The 18,327-nt window shown below is 46.7% G+C and overlaps 1 protein-coding gene across 1 annotated transcript in view; it reads right to left on the bottom strand.

Annotated features, from left to right (window-relative positions):
* Nucleotides 1-18,327, bottom strand: part of PCBD2 (pterin-4 alpha-carbinolamine dehydratase 2) — a 60,190-nt gene extending 41,863 nt beyond the window's left edge. Inside the window, exons 1-2 of the mRNA XM_031011511.3 lie at nt 18,156-18,327; nt 12,410-12,541 (exon numbers count right to left, since the gene is read on the bottom strand). Coding sequence (XP_030867371.1) covers nt 12,410-12,541; nt 18,156-18,239 — 216 coding nt within the window. The 5' untranslated portion in view covers nt 18,240-18,327. The remainder of the gene's footprint in view (nt 1-12,409; nt 12,542-18,155) is intronic.

Genomic DNA, 18,327 nt, shown 5'->3' with positions numbered 1-18,327 from the left:
CTAAAAAAAATAAATAAATAAATACAAAAAATTAGCTGGGCGTGGTGGTGGGCACCTGTAATCCCAGCTACTCGGGAGGCTGAGGCAGGAGAATAGCGTGAACCCAGGAGGCGGAGCTTGCAGTGAGCCCAGATCACGCCACTGCACTCCAGCCTGGGTGACAGAGCGAGACTCCGTCTCAAAAAAAAAAAAAAGATTTTCCTTCCTGGCACTTAGCATAACTTGTAATGATATATTCACTTTTTTCTTTGTTTACATTCTCCCTCCCCCACTATACTGTATGCTCTGTGAGGATAAGGACAGTATCGGCTTTGTTAACTGCTATACCCCAGTGTCTGGCACAGTGTCTAGCCTACAGTAAGTGTTCGATAACTGTTTATTGTTAAGTGCATAAAAATCAAGAAAAACTTTCTAGAAATAGGTGGGATGTGAACAGAAGGGGCAGGATAGCGTGAGATGGGGCATGGAAAGGAGAAGAACAGTTTGAATAAAGGAAGAAAAGAACTGAACTGAGGAGCTGGGTGTGGTGGCTCACACCTGTAATCCCAGCTACACAAGAAACTGAGGCAGGAGGATTGCTTGAGCCCAGGAGTTCCAGGCTGCAGTGAGATATGATCATGCCACTGCACTCCAACCTGGGTGACAAAACAAGACCCCATCTCTAAAAACAAAACAAAACAAAAACAAAAAAACCACTGAACTGAGATGAAAAGGGCCTTGGTTCCAATTCCAGCATGGCCACTAATTTTTGTGGCCTTGGTCAAGGTACTCCCCCTGTCTGAGCCTTGTTTTCCCCACTTCTTCAGTGAAAGGGATGAGTAGGTGACCTCTCATGAACATTGCAGTTCTAATCTCTGAGCAAAGAGGCTCCTTGCAGAGTAATGCGAGGTAGGCTTAGGGCTGGCCTGTGGGCAGCTTTGAATACCTCTGAGAAGATGAAGCATGCCCTATAAAATATAATCGGAAGGCAGTGAGATTATCTGAGCAGAGACCAACTTGGTCATGACAAAGAGGCACGCAGGCCAGTGGAAGCAGGAAGAGCCTAAAGGTAACATGTGGCCAGGAAGCTCCTACCAGAACTCTAGAGGGAAGGCAGCTGTATCCAGGCCAGCAGCACAGTCCTGTGAAAGGCACTACAGGACGACTGACCAGTTCTTGGTAATAAATCACCAGGATAATTCTTCCGTTTCAGGTCTAGGTGCTTGAGAGGATGCTGGTGCGGCTACTGAGAGGAACAAGCCATTTGAAGGACAGTTAGAGAGACAAGAGTTTGCTTTCAGACACCCTAAACTGGTAGGAAAGCTACCCCAGGAGAGTACGCCACAGGAACCCCCCTGTACTCTGTGGCCCAGCTCACTGAACCCATCTTAGGGCCCTCATTTCCCAACACACGGCAGACAAAGTATGTCCTCTTACTCCCTGTCCTAGACCTATGTCACCTGCTAACCCCTCCCTTAGTGCCTTCCCTTACAACCACATACCAGATCTTTAAGAACCAACTCAAAACTCCCCTTCTCCAGGCAGCAGCCACCCTGGAGTGCACCTCCTGTGGCTTATTAGCACAGCACTTCACATTCTAGTACCTGACTAACATGGTAAGCTGAAAAAAATCAATCACCTTGTACAATTCAGATGTGCCACCTCCCCAGCAAAACTAGGAGATCTTCTGGGCAGAAACGAAACCAGGTCCTTCTGTTGCATCTTCCTCCTTCCGCCCCTTGGATCCAGACCAGCACTAGCCCCTCAGTGGATATAAGCCCAACAGCTCTGCTGGGTTCACGAATCCTGACAGAACCACACCATGTGACTCCTGGCCCAGCCAGCCTGGGGCTGCTCCACACACCTGGTGCATGTCCACCGACAGGGCTGCGATGGCGAGGACAGGGCACTTGAAGTCAGTTTGATGTATGATATAGCAAAAAGCCTCAGCAGCTGGGCTCAACGCCTGTAATCCCAACACTTTGGGAGGCCAAGGCGGGCGGATCACTTGAGCTCAGGAGTTCAAGTACAGCCTGGCCATGTTGGCCATGTTGGTGAAACACCATCTCTACTAAAAATACAAAAAATTAGCCAGGCTTGGTGGCAGGTGCCTCTAATCCCAGCTACTTGAGAGGCTGAGGTGGGAGAATCGCTTGAACCTAGGAGGTGGAGGTTGCAGTGAGCCAAGATCACACCATTGCACTCCAGCCTAGCCGACAGAGCGAGACTCCGTCTCAAAAAAAAAAAAAAAAAACCCTCCATCCTGCCCTGTTGGCAGAGAGCACACAAGCAAACAGAGTCATTAGCAGCATTTGCTGTTTTGATAGGATTGATTTTAATGATACAATTAAATGACCTTTGATTGCTCAACAGTGATACCTGGGCTACTCCCAAACAAGTACAGCTTTGTTTGTTTCAGCTGGCGAATATTTCCTTCCTCTGGGAAGTATGGTAAAAACCCATTTAAGGGAGAAAACTAATCCAGCAAGTAGTCCTTGGAAAACAAGATCTCACCTAAAACAATAAAATCAAAAAAACAACCTTTCTATGTCACAGTAGGATCTAAAAATGTTGCTGTGGGAACCAGGGATGTGAGTCTTGCATCTGGTAACTGTGACATGACCCAGTATGACCACAAGTAATTCCATGATCTCAATCTGGTTTAGTGTCTTTCTGCAAAATTCAGTAAATGACTCAGAATGCCCCACTCTAACCTAGATCAAAAGCGCAACATAATAGTAATTCTCTGCAACACAGGGGAGAGAATATTACTGCTTTGTTTTGTTTAAAAGGATGTAAGAAAAAGAGCAAAACCCGGAGAGCTCAAAGCCAGGAAGAAGAACCTCAGCCACCTGCCCACACTGCTGGACCGAATCCCTCCTGAGGGCAGAAAGCAATTGGCCGCTACCCAGCCACAGGAATGTGAGTGCAGCACTGCTCAGCCGCTACAGCTGCTCCATCAGGCACCCAATATTTGTATTCTGACACATCTAAATGCAAGTTCTGTGTCATGGCTCTAAAGCACCACAACTATGGACAAAACTGCAGTGCAAACCCGAAAGCTGTTGATAATGGCAGTACTGAAGCGGTGGGCAGGCATACCAACGAAAAACAGAAACAGAACAGAAATGAGCAAGACCAAAATACTTTTAAGTCATTATTTAAGGTCTCCTTTCAATTATTTTCTGCAATTATTGAGCCAGCAGTCTATTGTTATTAATTCATAGTCAACCTATTTAAGCGGTACCAGCAATGCAGGCAAATGCCTCAGTAATTTCCTAAGTTTTGAGTGTTATTTTCTTGTCAGTTAAATTTAAAGCAACCCATTTGTGACCACTTTATACCAAGTTAATCTCATCTAAAGTGCTTCACAGACCCTAACAGCTACACTAAGGTTTTATACTAATGAAAGCAATTTACATAAATGAAATTTATGTCACTGCATTTCATGACAAATTTTTTACTTTATAATAATTATGGTACTTATATGATAACATCTGTTGATATTCACAGGCTAAACCTGGCACAGATTTAAACCCACAACATTTTCCATGCATCATGTACATTATCTGTGAAAAGCAATAAAAAAAAGCAATGAATGCATTAACCATACCAATATCATCTGCAAAGCATAAATCTGAAATACCTTTCACGTCAGCTCAAACTGCTTTTTTTATTTTTTACACACCTGATTTTACTCCATCTGTAAAAGGGCAAGACAAAGACTGTTGAGGAAATTATACTTCTTGGCTGCTTGACTTTAACAAAATACTCAGGCTAAGTTCTGTAAACAGAAGATTTACTACACGACTAAGAGAAAATGATGCAGTTAAAAGTCCATTTTTATTAAAGGATGGTGTAAGGACCATGGTGTTTTCACACTGCAGTGTGGTGTCATATTTGCATTGTTGACACCTGTTTTACATTTCTCCTCATCTATCTGTTGCATGCGCTTTTACAAATACACGCCAGGTCTAGACCTACTGTACGACACAATCAGCAGCAACAAAGCTCCAAATGATAACATTTCAGGCTCTTATTTCCCTACCCTGGTGGACGCCAACACTGACATTCCAGCCACCTCCTGGGAGCATCAGCGTGGTCCTGCTCAGGAAGAACTCCAAAGGGAACACCAACATGAACACTACACAGATATTTTTACTAGCTTCTCACACTTTAGGTAAAGTTTGCTAAAATATGAGTGTCTCTATTCTATTCCAATGAAAACTATGAACACTTTCTCAGGTTTCTAGTCTGCTGTGGTTACAAAGCCAATCATGAGCACATGTTAAATGCAATAGTGTGTGTGATAGCCATACGAGTTTTCACTTTACCTGGTGCCGGACACACAAACACTAGCTTATACTTTCAAATCAAAACATTTTTTTATTTTTATTTTATTTTATTTTTTGAGATGGAGTACTCTGTCGCCCAGGCTGGAGTGCAGTGCCGCGATCTCTGCTCACTGCAACCTCCGCCTCCCGGGTTCAAGCCATTCTCCTGCCTCAGCCTCCCAAGTAGCTGGTATTACAGGCACCTTCCACCACGCCCAGCTAATTTTTGTATTTTTAGTAGAGAAGAGGTTTCGCCATTTTGGCCAGGCTGGTGTTGAACTCCTGACCTCTGGTGACCCACCTGCTTCAGCCTCCCAAAGTGCTGGGATTACAGGTGTGAGCCACCATGCCCAGCACAAAATGACATTTTCTAACCTATATGATGCCCAGGCCACAGGCATCCTCTTTGGGAGTGCTTCCCTATCCTCCACAGGTAGAATATCCTCTTTAAAGAGTGCACAGATGCATTACTCACTCATAACTTTGATGTGCACAACAAAGAACAATCAAACCCAAACTAATTCATTCACAATGAGAGCTATCGAGACCTCCACCAATATTCTGTGGAGGATTGTTAAGACTTTCATCAGCAGTTGTCTTTCTTCTGGTATCATCAAGCCTTTGACTTCACTAAGTGTTTCAAAATGTTCACCATAAGCCTATTATCAAATTCCTCAATAAAACATTTTTATAAAGTAAGGCAGCAAAAGTAACTTTGAACTGCTCTACACAGGAGTCTCTGTGGGCACAGGAAAAGAAACATTTTACAAACCCCAAAGTCACATATGGTGCTACTGCTGCTAGGATGTGCAGAGCACCACCAACCCAGCCTGGGCGCCCAGAGAACTCCTCCTCCCTCCCGCTCCAGCTCCAGAAAGCTTCAGTGGCAGCAGCACAGCAACCAAAAGGTGAGGGTGATGAACAAGATACAAAACCAATAAAGCTTGGACTTTGCCCTGAATATCAACCAGCTCATATGATTCCATCCAATATGACTGAATGCCCTGCTGGGCAGGCCCACCGAAGAAAGCACAGACAGGGCCCAGGAGCTCCTCCGCAGAGAACCACAGCTGATTCTCACAAAGCTTGGTCCCTTCCTCCTGAATCACCATTGGAAACTCCTCATGTCCTACACACAAAATTTATCATTCACCCAGGCGCCCAGCCACTGCCGCTTACCTGTTCCTGATCCTGAGCTTATTTCCATGCTGAACAAGGGTAGCCCCAGGTATTCAGAAGTGAAAGAACAGGGACAGCCTTCTGGGGGGCAGAAAGGGGTGTTGCCGCCTGGCCCGGCTGGGCTCCTGCCCTGGAGGGCTCCACCTGCTGGCACCTGTAGTAGCTATTTCCTAGGTTCCAAAGCCTCACCTTCTGCACCTACTTTTAAACTTAAAATCTCCTCGGATTTTGTAAGCTTCCAGTTCATCCCATACATGTCAATGCATAACAAAATCTGTCTTTATGGGACTCTCACACCCACATTTCTACCTGACATTTTGTTCTTTCAACGCAGACATCCTGCAGTTACCAAACACCTAAGTTTATATGTCACTTGCAGACCTCTCCCACCTTCTGTCTACAAGAACAACAAAAAAGCAAAGTTCCTTTACAAATGCCAATCCCACCCTGTCTGGGTCCAAGCACTCCTAGTGTGGAAACTCCCTGCCTCAAGTCCCACCATTGCCATGCTCTGTCTGCTCACAGAGTCACTGTCTGTCATCAACATACTGTCCACTGACACACTGCAGAGCCCGTGTACCACCACCAAGGGTGGAAACAGGAGGCTAACAGCAACTGACGCCTATGGCTACTTCATCCACCTATGCTAGGAGAATCCCTTGAAAACTCCGTACTTATAATCTCCAAGTATTTGTATCCATCTGAGCTATCCAATGAATTTGGATTATTTGGAACTAACCATACCTTAGAATAAAACTCTGAGAGAAAAGAAGTTCAAATGTGTTTTGCGGGCTATTTATTCTTATAGTAAACCTGGAATAACTCAAAGCTTCAAGAAATAGGTTTTTCATCCAGGGTCACTGAAATATTTCCAAAATAGTTCATTTTTCGTAGCAGCAAAAGAAATGAAGACTAAAGCAAACTTGTGATACCACTGTACACAAACTACATAAGCAAATCATTTAACTGTGACACCCAACCAAGTAAAATCATACTCCTGAAAATTTTATTAAAAATAAAAAGACTAAAGAACTGAAAAATGCTCATAACCTATTGAGCAATATAAACAAAATGAATTTTTTAACCCTATATTCAGCAAAGATTTTTTTTTTTTGAGATAGTCTCACACTTTCGCTCAGCCTGGAGTGCGGTAGTGCAATCACAGCTCACTGCAGCCTCTACCTCCTGGGTTCAAATGATTCTCCAACCCTAGCCTCCCTCCCATGTAACTGAGACCACAGGTGCATGCCACCACTCTTGGCTAATTTTTATTTTTGTAGAGATGGAGTCTCCTTGTGTTGCCCAGGCTAGCCTCGAACTCCTTGGCTCAAGCAACCCACTCAACTCGGCCTCCCAGAGTTCTGGGATTACAGGCGTGAGCCATCGTGCCTGGCCCCCAAATTTTTTTTCAATATGACACCACCAAGTGTGGGTCACACTCTTTCAGGGAGAGGGTGTCTTTAGTTCTGACTGTGGCTTTGTCCAGTCTGTAGAGCTCAGGCCAGGAGAGGTGCTGCCATTGCTATGAGTATATGGAGCACAACAGGCCTCCCATAAACCCCACTGAGGGCAGGGTTGCAGCAAGGGAGATATGTTGTCACCATGGTGTGCATATGCTCATGGAAATGGCTGCTCACAATAAAAAATTAGAGGCCTGGTGCAGTGGCTCATGCCTATAACCCCAATACTTTGAGAGGCTGAGGCAGGAGGATCACTTGAGCCCAGGAGTTCAAGACCAGACTGGGCAACATGGAGAAACCCCCTTTCTGCAAAAAAAAATTCAAAAATTAGCCAGGTGTGGTGGCACACACCTGTAGTACCAGCTACTCAGGAGGCTGAGGTGGGATGATCGCCTGAGCCCAGGGAGTTCAAGGCTGCAGTGAGTCATGACCACACCACTGCACTCCAGCCTGGGCAACAGAATTAGACCCTGTCTCAAAAAAAAAAAAAAAAAAAAAAAAAATTAGAGGCCCATCAGGCTTTAATAGACGTCCCCATATATCCTATTTGCATACATGCAGAACAATATTTAGAAGATAAATTTCTAGGTTAGGACAATGGATATGTCCTTTTTTTTTTTTTTTGAGACACAGTCTCACTTTGTCACCCAGGCTGGAGTGAAATGGTGTGATCTCGGCTCACTGCAACCTCCGCCTCCCAGGTTCAAGCGATTCTCCTCCCTCAGCCTCCTGAGTAGCTGGGATTACAGGCGCACGCCACCACACCTGGTTAATTTTTGTATTTTTGGTAGAGACAGGGTTTCACCATGTTGGTCAGGCTGGTCTCGAACTCCTGACTTCGTGATCCACCTATCTCGGCTTCCCAAAGTGCTGGGATTACAGGTGTGAGCCACCGCGCCCAGCCCTGGTATGTGAGTTTTAAAAGTTGATAGGCATTGCTCAATTTCCCTTCAAAAAGATGATGTCGACTGGGTGCAGTGGCTCATGCCTGTAATCCCAGCACTTTGGCAGGCCGAGGCGGGCAGATCACCTGAGGTCAGGAATTCAAGACCAGCCTGGCCAACATGGCGAAACCCCATCTCTACTATAAATACAAAAAATTAGCTCGGCATGATGGCGGGTGCCTGTAATCCCAGCTACTCTGGAGGCTGAGGCAGAAGAATCACTTGAACCTGGGAGGTGGAGGTTGCAGTGAGCCAAGATCGCACCATTGTACTCCAGACTGGGTGACAAGAGTGAAACTCCATCTGAAAAAAAAAAAAAAAATAGATGATGTCAAATGACACTCTCAGCTCATCACTATCACCTCCCCATCACAACTGTACTTCCCTACCCGGCCGAGACTCCAAGGGCCAGTGTTTCAGTCCCTCCCTTTTTTCCCTTGTCCCTCTGTTCCTCCATTGCATTCATTTGGCAAAAGTTCAGTCCTTGTTAAGCCCAACTCTGCATCTACTCCAGCTTGTGCACAGCAGCTGAACACAGCAGAAAAAAAAACATACAAAATGTTCACTTTAAATGTTTGACCCCAAATCTGTAGTGACACTGAGAACTGCTTAGCAACCAGCCACGTTTCTCAAGTTTTTTCACTATCTTAGTCTCCAAAATGACTATTCCACTCCTTCTCTTATCTGCGCAGGTCTCCAACACTCTTCCCTTCCACCCCTACTTGCTCTCAATTGATGATCTCACTAAAAAACAAAAGCAATCAGGAGAGAATGGCCCTCTTTTTCCCAGGATGAATGTAACGGCCTATTGGCATCTAGACCACAATGGACATATCATCGCTGTGCCTCCACTGCCCATCTGATCCTGTCCTCTCCTGCCTAACCGGACCATGCTCTCACAATGATCCCCTCTGACAACTCACAAACTGCTGTCTCAGCCTGAACTCCAGCCTCTTACACCCACCTCCTAACCCAATAACTCCATTTGGATGACTAATAAGTACCTCAAACCTGACACGTGAAACAGGATTCTCACCTCCATACCCCTGCCCCCCACCTTGCACCCCATCTTCCACAGCTCAGTAAATGGCTCCAGTGGCACTACCATTTACACTATAGCTTGAACCAAAACCTTGGTGCCATCCTTGACCCTCCCCTATCCCACATCCAATCATTCAGCAAGTCTTGATTATTCTACTTTCAAAATATGTGGAACCCTACATTTCTCTCCATCCCCACTGATACCTCCATAAGACCCCCATCATCCCCGGTCTAGACATCTGCAACAGTGTTCTACAGAGTCTGCCTGCTTCCACTCTGACCTTCCTACCGCCTATTCTGAGCAGAACAGCCAGGGTGATTTTTTAGAACACAGCCACAGGATGACACTTCTCTGCCTGAAATCCTCCATTAGCTTTCCTTCACAGAATAAAATCCAAACTCCTCACCACGCCAAGAAGGCCCCCATGCTCTGACCCTTCCCTTCGTCTCCTCGCCTGCTCCACTCCACACTGGCCTTCTGCTTCTGGCTCAATCATGCCAAGGTCATTCTGCTTTGGAAACTCTGTGCTTGCTGTTCTCCAGCTGGAAAGCTCTTCCCTTGGATCACCATGTGCTGAGCTCCTTCAAATTATTCAGGCCTCAGAGATCCCCTCCCCAGAGAGGACTTTCCAGACCACTCCACCTCCAAGAGTGCCTCTGTCCCCCTCCACTCCAATTCCCTACTTTATTCTTCAGGGTACTCATCACTAGCTGAAATCATATTTCCTATTCATCTGTTTATTGTTTATTTTCCCACTGGGATGGGAGCTGTATGAGCTTAGAGTAGTACCTAGCACACAGAAAATGCTTAATAAATCTTTGTTGAATTAATAAATATTTCATGATAAAATTAAAAAAATTTTTTTAAATGTAACCACATGTATAACTGGCATGCTCTGGCATACTTGGCAAACAAACATACCCATGGAGAAAGACCAGAAGAGAACAGAGAAAAATAAAAGTAGTTGCGATTGGAAATTTTTTTTATTTACACCATCCTATTTTAATGCTATGCTGTTGTTACAATAAAAAACAATGGCTTTTCTGTCCTAAATGAAAGATGAATGAGGACCTATCAGCGCCAGAGGGTCACTACTCTACTCACTAGTTGTGAGCAAGAGAAAAGCAGCTCCTGACACCTGGGCGCTGGCCTGGTACTATCAACCAGTCCTTGGTGCTCTCCTTTCAACACCAGACAAGGCCACTCTGTGACCATGATGGATGAAGACAAAAACAAGACCGCTCTGCAATACCTGAACACAGACAAAACATGAACATTGTCCAAGCCACAAAATACCAAACATCCTCCTCTCCCAGCTAACGAGTGACTATTGCTTCTTCTTCAATTTCAGCTTTGGCACTGCTTTAATCTGCTCTCCCTATAGATACGATTTATTAAAATACCAAATGACAGAGTTGCCCATTTCCTGACAGCATCTAATCCAGAGTAAAGTCCCCAGATCACTACTACAGCCCAAATCCTATATGGGCTCACCCCATGGTGCCCTTTGGTGTGCACCCTCCCTCACTGCAATAAGCAATAAGCTCAACTTGTTCGACTGTAGGTGTGTTCCTAGTTGTGTTTCGCTGGAGGGCACTGACAACTGTCAGGACACCAGTTACCATTACAGGCCATGGTACACGCAGAAGTTATAGGAGCCTAGTGGGAAAACTGACCCCCGGATATAATCTCAGTGTTGGTTCTCTGAATACATTCCCTGACATCAGCTGATTTTCTTGTCATCTGCCTCTTTTTCCTAAAAGTTGGGTGAATGGGAAAAAAAAAGTCTACTTAATTAAATGCCCCAGTGAATAATGTTACAATCAATCCAGTATGCTTCCCTACCATTGCTGAAAGTCACCCTGAGCGCAAGGTCAGAATGGTGCTGGAGGACTGAATCATAGGCAGGGCCTGAGGCAACACCATTCGAGTACTTTAAGCCACATGTTCAAGCCCAATAAATTAGGCCAGGTTTAAAGAAGTCAAGCTGTACACATGTAAGAATTTTAATAAGCTTGGAAAATGCTACCTAGAGCTTATGCACAGGCTTACTGTACCAATGGGATTCCCTGCCACCAGCCACAGCGTGCTAAGCCCCTGACAAGAGCTGTTGAGCACGTGGGGCAGCGGGGACAGGGAGTCTGCTTGGTCCAGGTTTCCTTAGGAGTTGGAGACTCACAGCAGAGGCTGGCAGCCAGATGGATAGAGAACAGAATCGGGCATGCAGCTCAGTGGAGCCAATGACATTTACTAGGAAAACATGCCGAAGGTTTCTTTGGTGCAAATCTGGTCCTCACACACCCTTCTAGAAACTAGCAAACACTGTAATCAATGTCTGCATTTATCAAATGCCTGTTTGTACCCAGAACTGTGTTGGGTACAATAGAGAGTTATTTAAGCAAACATGGTCTCTGACTTCTAGATGCCGACACCCAATATAAATAAAAACAATAAATCTGTCCAAAGGATTACCAAACTAACTGAACAAACAAAATAGTCAAAAGCATTTACCTTTTACAAATGCAGTGGTGTAATAACTGAAGGTTAAGTCATGGGAGATGACTCTCTAAACAGGGTGGGTTCCTAATGGAACAGTTACCTTGTTAAAGCTGACTTCCAAGGGGGAGGTCAGGTTTTAAGAAAAGGTTCAGGATCTGGCTACTGGGCTGGAGAAAAATAAGCCAGTCAGGGAAAAGGGTACAGCCTGGGAGATGACTGAGAGATAGAAATTTAACTGCAGGAAGAAAGAAAAATTACCAACGGCCCAGAAAAAGTCGGGGAAAATAAGTCAAGCAGGTACATCTTCCTCAACCAGTTTTATTCATGCCCCTTTCTGATAAGTATAAAAAGCTCAGGCTGGGCGCAGTGGCTCATACCTCTATTCCCAGCACATTGGGAGGCCAAGGCAGGAGGATCGCTTGAGGCCAGGAATTTGAGACCAGTCTGGGCAACATAGCCAGACCCTGTCTCTCCAAACAATGCAAAAATTAGCTGGGCATGGCACATGCCTGTAGTCCCAGCTACTCAGGAGGCTGAGGTGGGAGGATCACCTGAGCCCAGGAGGTCAAGGCAGCAGTAAGCCACAATCATACCACTGTACTCCAGCCTGGGCAACAGAGCAAGACCCTGTCTCAAAAAATAATAATCAATAATAAAAGGCTTACACTCTCTTTTAATGTTATTTGAAATTTCAAAAGAAACTACATATCCTAACCAACACCATACCAAAGCAATAGTGGTTTCAGAATTTGTTTTCCAAATAACACAAACCACCCTCTTCTCCCAGAGCTAAACACCACCCAGGTGGGTGGTAGCAACTGTCAACAAGGATGTCACTCTATCACTGAATTCTTAAGGGAAGAGTTGAATCCTAGATCTACATGGGACCAGACAACTGGCAGAATCAGAAAGTGTTATGGCCTAAGGTGACTAAAATAGACCACAGCCCTAGCAAGAATTTATAACAATTACCTGATTAAAATTGTGGAAGGAGAATTCTTTGTAGATGGCATCTCTCTCGCTTAATTCCGACCATCCTGCTGCTTTAAGGTCAAGTATAGCTTGGTTCCTCTCCTCTGCAGTCAACCTGTGAGTACCTGATGACTATGAAGAGAACACATTTCATATCTGAAAATGTACAAGTTTACTCAAACTCAAACTTATGGCTCCTTACCTTAAGCAGAGATGTAGAAAAGTCTGAAAGGCAACAAATTCTAACCATCTTTCATTCCTTTGTTCTCTTAAAGAGACCAAAGCAAGGCTAGCTCTGTGCAAAATAAGCTGCCTCCATGGCACGTCACCTCTGGCTCCCTTACTGCTGCCTCAAACTTCACAATTCAGCTTCTCTGGTTGATTGGTTGATTGTTTTGAGACAGGGTCTCGCTCTGTCGCCCAGGCTGGAGCGTAGTGGTGCAATCATGGCTCACTGCAACCTCTGCCTCCTGGGCTCAAATGATCCTCCCACCTCAGCCTCCCAAGTAGCTGGGACTACAGGTGCACACCACCACACTCAACTAACTTTTTGTATTTTTGGTAGAGATGGATTTTCACCATGTTGCTCAGGCTGGCCTTGAATTCCTGAGCTCAAGCGATCTGCCCGCCTGGACCTCCCAAAGTGCTGGAATTACAGGCATGAGTGACTGCACCCGGCCCTTCTGTGGTTTATTACAGATACAACAAAGATTGACTATTACCACTGGCCATCTTGGACACTGCAGAATTCTAGGACTTGTGGCAAGTCTATTGGCAGGACCAGAATTAAAATTCAAGGCTCCAAACTCCTGGTCTATTGCTCTTTGGATGGCCCTACATCACCTCAGTAGGCTTCAGTACTCTCTGTTGTATCTCTAATAAGCCAGAGAAGCTGAACTGTGACGTTTGAGGCAGCAGTAAGGGGGCCAGAGGGAACATACCATAGAGGCAGCTTATTTTGTACAGAGCCAGCCTTGTTTTGGTCTGTCTTTTGAGAACAAAGGAATGAAAGATGGTTTTAACTATTTGGAATTACCATCTCCTGTCACATCTAATGAAAACCAATCCCCGGATGGGGAAAAACAAATGCACATTTACATAGGATTTTATCTAACTTCTGGGGGTCCACAGATCCTCTGGACTACAGGTAAAAAGCCCTGGCCTCAGTGGGGTGGGTTTATGAAGCCCTTTTCTCAGAGCACCAGTCAGACAAACTCTCTCCACAGTTTGGCCAGAGTACTGCCCAGTCCAAAGCACTTGTGTGCACTGTCTGGCCTGTTTCTACGCATCCTGGGGATGACATTCACAAAGCCAGGTTCTGTTGGTTAACAGGCCCACACTTCCCATGCTATTGGTTTTTTAACTGAAATAACTTTAAACATCAGGGCCAGAGAGAAGAGATGGACACTTGACTAGAAGTCAGGAAAGCAGGGTTCTCATTCCAGGCAATACTTCCTGCCTTACCTACTTGCAGAGTTACTGTAGGCTCAGGTGAGAGAGAGGCTGTCACCCAGAAAGATGAACATTAGTGAAGGCTCCTCATCAAAGGGCAACTGTGGGCTAAGCTGCATTCCCTGGATTCTCTGCCATTAAGCTGCAACTCACTCCCACTTCAGAAATCCTAAAATCGTTTATCACTAATATTAAGAGAGGAAAAAGATTTTACCTTTAGACAACTTTTTCTATGAAGATGAAGAAAAAAATACTAATAAATCAGTTTTCTAGTTTTTCTTCTTTGCTAGGTCGGCTACTCTTCCCCACAACTAACAAAAGGAAAGAATTAGAGTATCTTTTTTTTTTTTTTTTTTTGAGACCAAGTCTTGCTCTGTCACCCAGGCTGGAGTGCAGTGGTGTGATCTCAGCTCACTGCAACCTCTGCCTCCCAGGTTCAAGCGACTCTTCTGCCTCAGCCTCCTGAGTAGCTGTGATTACAGGTGCATGCCACCACACCCAGCTAACATTTTGTATTTTTAGTAGAGACAGGGTTTCACATGTTGGCTAGGCTGGTTGCAAACTCCTGACCTCAAGGGATCCGCCCACCTCAGCCTCCCAAAGTGCTGGGATTACAGGCGTGAGCCACTGCGCCCAGCAGAGAATACTTTTTAATTAAAAAAAAATATGCAGGCCGGGCGCGGTGGCTCACGCCTGTAATCCCAGCACTTTGGGAGGCCGAGGCGGGTGGATCACGAGGTCAGGAGATCGAGACCATCCTGGCTAACACAGTGAAACCCCGTCTCTACTAAAAATACAAAAAAAAAATTAGCCGGGCAAGGTAGCGGGCGCCTGTAGTCCCAGCTACTCGGGAGGCTGAGGCAGGAGAATGGCTTGAACCCCGGGGGGCGGAGCCTGCAGTGAGCCGAGATCGCGCCACTGCACTCCAGCCTGGGCAACAGGGAGACTCCGTCTGAAAAAAAAAAAAAAATATGCAAAAGCTTGTTATTAAAAACCACTTACTAGATTAGTTGGGCATGGTGGCACACGCCTGTAATCCCAGCCATCCAGCCTGGGCAACAGAGTGAGACTCTGTCTCAAAAAAAAAAAAAAAAACCATTTACTAGGGCTGGGCACAGTGGCTCACATTTGTAATCCTGGCACTTTGGGAAGCTGAGGTGGGAGGATCATTTTAGGCCAGGAGTTGAAGACTAGCCTGGGCAACACAATGAGACCTCGTCTCTACAAAAAAATTTTAAAAAATAGCCGGGTATGGTGGACCATGTCCATAGTCCCAGCTACTTGGGAGGCTGAGGTGGGAGGATCACTTGAGACCAGGTGACTGAGGCTGCAGTGAGCTATGATCACCACTGCATTCCAGCCTGGGCAACAGAGTGAGACCCTGTCTCTTAAAAAAAAAAAAAAAAAAAAGGCCGGGCATGGTGGCTCACACCTGTAATCCCAGCACTTTGGGAGGCCGAGGTGGGTGGATCACGAGGTCAGGAGTTCAAGAGCAGCCTGGCCAAGATGGTGAAACCCCATCTCTACTAAAAATACAAAAAATTAGCCAGGCGTGGTGGCAGGCGCCTGTAGTCCCTGCTACTCAGGAGGCTGAGGAAGGAGAATCATTTGAACCCGGATATTGGAGGTTGCAGTGAGCCGAGATCGTGCCACTGCACTCCAACCTGGGCGACAGAGTGAAACTCCAACTCAAAAAAAAAAAAAAAAAAAAATCAAAAGAGATTCATTCATCAGTTTTTCAGTGACAGTTCTGAAAAACTTATACATACATCTATCATAAGAAATCTAAAATTCTTGGCCAGGCGTGGTGGCTCATGCCTGTAATCCCAGCACTTTGGGAGGCCGAGGCGAGCAGATCACGAGGTCAGGAGTTCAAGGCCAGCCTGGCCAAGATGGTGAAACCCGTCTCTACTAAAAATACAAAAATTAGCCAAGCGTGGTGGCGCGCGCCTACAGTCTCAGCTACTCAGGAGGCTGAGGCAGGAGAATCGCTTGAACCCAGGAGGCGAAGGTTGCAGTGCGCCAAGACCGCACCACTGCACTCCAGTCTGGGCAACAGAGCGAGACTCCGTCTCAAAAAAAAAGAAAGAATTCTGAAATTCTTATTAAACACTTATTTTGTCAACTCAGAGAATTTTGGAAAAGAAACAGAATTATGTGTGTCCACACTGAGTAGCTGCAAAGAAAACCATTAAACATGCTGCCTGTAATAAGGCAGGAACCTGGAGTCTGTAGAACACACTGAGCTGTTTTCTCTGAGTGCTGGACCATCCACATCCCCGCTAAGATCAGTGGTATGCACTTTATGCCCACAACAGACACCTGCCCAGCAGCAGGGACCACGCCCAGGACTGGGAAATGGAGCCACTTCATCTACATAACATCAAAGGCCCCCATGAGGGCACATTCACAGCAGAACTCTTGGTGGTGGGCTTAATTTTTTCAGGGGATGGGGGGTAGGCTAGGATTTGAAGAGAGTAAACTAGATCTAAGGCCTAACTTTGTTACTTTTAGCTGTGGGATACTAAACTCCGCTTTTCTGAATTCCGGGATCCTTCTGTCTGTAGTGGGGATATTATAATATCTACCTGCCAAGATTTTTTGAAAGGCTTAGATTACAGATCTTGAATGTGAGGGTACCTAGCATTGAGCCTGGCATGTGGCAGCGCTCAAATCATGTCTGTTGATTCATTCCTTCCCAGAACACCCTAATCTTACTGGATCACTAGCACCTGGGGCAGAGTACGCCCGAAGACACGCCTAGGTGACAGTAGGCATTCAACTTGTGTTCTCCCCTTCGTGGCCAAGAAGCGGCGGAGTGCCTATCTTCCTCCGTCTTCGAGCTATTTTAAATTTCTTCTATTACAGCACTTTGAGAGACCGAGGAGGGTGGATCACTAGGTCAGGAGATCGAGACCATCCTGGCTAACACGGTGAAACCCCGCCTCTACTAAAAATACAAAAAATTAGCCGGGCGTGGTGGCGGGCGCCTGTAGTCCCAGCTACTCGGGAGGCTGAGGCAGGAGAATGGCGTGAACCCGGGAGGCGGAGCTTGCAGTGAGCTGAGATTGCGCCACTGCACTCCAGCCTGGGCGACAGAGCCAGACTCCGTCTCAAAAAAAAAAAAAAAAAAAAAAAAAAAAAAAAAAAATTAGCCGGGCGTGGCGACGGGCGCCTGTTGTCCCAGCTACTCGGGAGGCTGAGGCAGGAAAATGGCGTGAACCCGGGAGGCGGAGCTTGCAGTAAGCCGAGATCGCGCCACTGCACTCCAACCTGGGTGACGGCGCGAGACTCCGTCTCAAAAAAAAAAAGAAAAAAAAAATTTCTTCTATTAAAGAATTTCAGGCCAGGCGCAGTGGCTCCCGCCTGTAATCCCAGCACTTTGGGAGGCCGAGGCAGGTGGATCACCTGAGGTCAGGAGTTCGAGACCGGCCTGGCCAACATGGCGAAAACCCCTCTCTACTAAAAATATAAAAAATTACCTGGGCGAAATGGCACGCGCCTGTAATCGCAGCTACTCGGGAGGGTGAGGCAGGAGAATCGCGTGAACCCAGGAGACGGAGGTTGCAATGAGCCGAGATCGCGCCACTGCACTCCGGGCTCGGCGATACAGCGAGACTCCGTGTTGAAAAAACAAAACAAAACAAAACATTTCAAACTGAAACGGGCGGTTAAAATGCAACTTAAAATGAGATGGTGAGTTTAACGCACCACTTTTCCACTAGGTGGTGCTGCATGTTAAAACTTTCCCTCCATTTACTCCAAAATATTAATTTCTACAGCAGGAAAACTGACGGCCCCTTGGAAAAGGAAAGAAAAGCCAATATGTCACCAAAAAAGACAATTTATTAATAACTCCTCCAAAACCTCTGTGGGTTCCCCTTGGAGTGAAGCGCGAGCAGGGAGCCGCCATAGGGAGCCGGGCCCGCAACGCCGTTAGTCCTCAGCACAGCGAGCGGCAGCGGGCACCGAATTGTTCTGCAACTACTTTTCACATCTGCCTTTTGTAGTTGCTGAACAAAATTCGTTCCCATTTGTTTCCGGTTGGCAAGTTCGTAGGCTTCGGCGGAAGTGTAAAGTCAAGGGCAAGTGGCGGAGGCTGCGGCCACCCCGGTCTCTGAGCTGCGCGCGGGGCAGGTGCTCAGTCCCGGGACGCGGTGACCCGACGTCCGAGCTCCAAGGCCCGGCCCACGCCGGGTTCGCCCCAGTCCCGCTGGTCCCTCAGCCGACGCCGCCGGGCCTCGCACCGCCCCCCGACCCCGGACCCCCACCGACGCGGCCGCTGTACACTCACCATGGCCGCGAGCCCTAGGCTCTGGCCTCGCAGCGCCGCCAACAAGCGCCGCGTCGCCCCCCGCGCCCCGAGCACCGCCGCCATTGGCCGTCTGCCGAGGGCTGCCCCGCGCGCTGCCTGCCGGCCGCCCACAGCTCCCCCCGACCCGACCCCGCCCAGCTACCGCCGCCCT

Source organism: Gorilla gorilla, chromosome 4 (genome assembly GCF_029281585.2).
Source record: "Gorilla gorilla gorilla isolate KB3781 chromosome 4, NHGRI_mGorGor1-v2.1_pri, whole genome shotgun sequence".
Classification (NCBI taxonomy): Eukaryota; Metazoa; Chordata; class Mammalia; order Primates; family Hominidae; genus Gorilla; species Gorilla gorilla.
The sequence above is the reverse complement of the archived record's forward strand: the minus strand, read 5'-3'. Positions and strand labels throughout refer to the sequence as shown.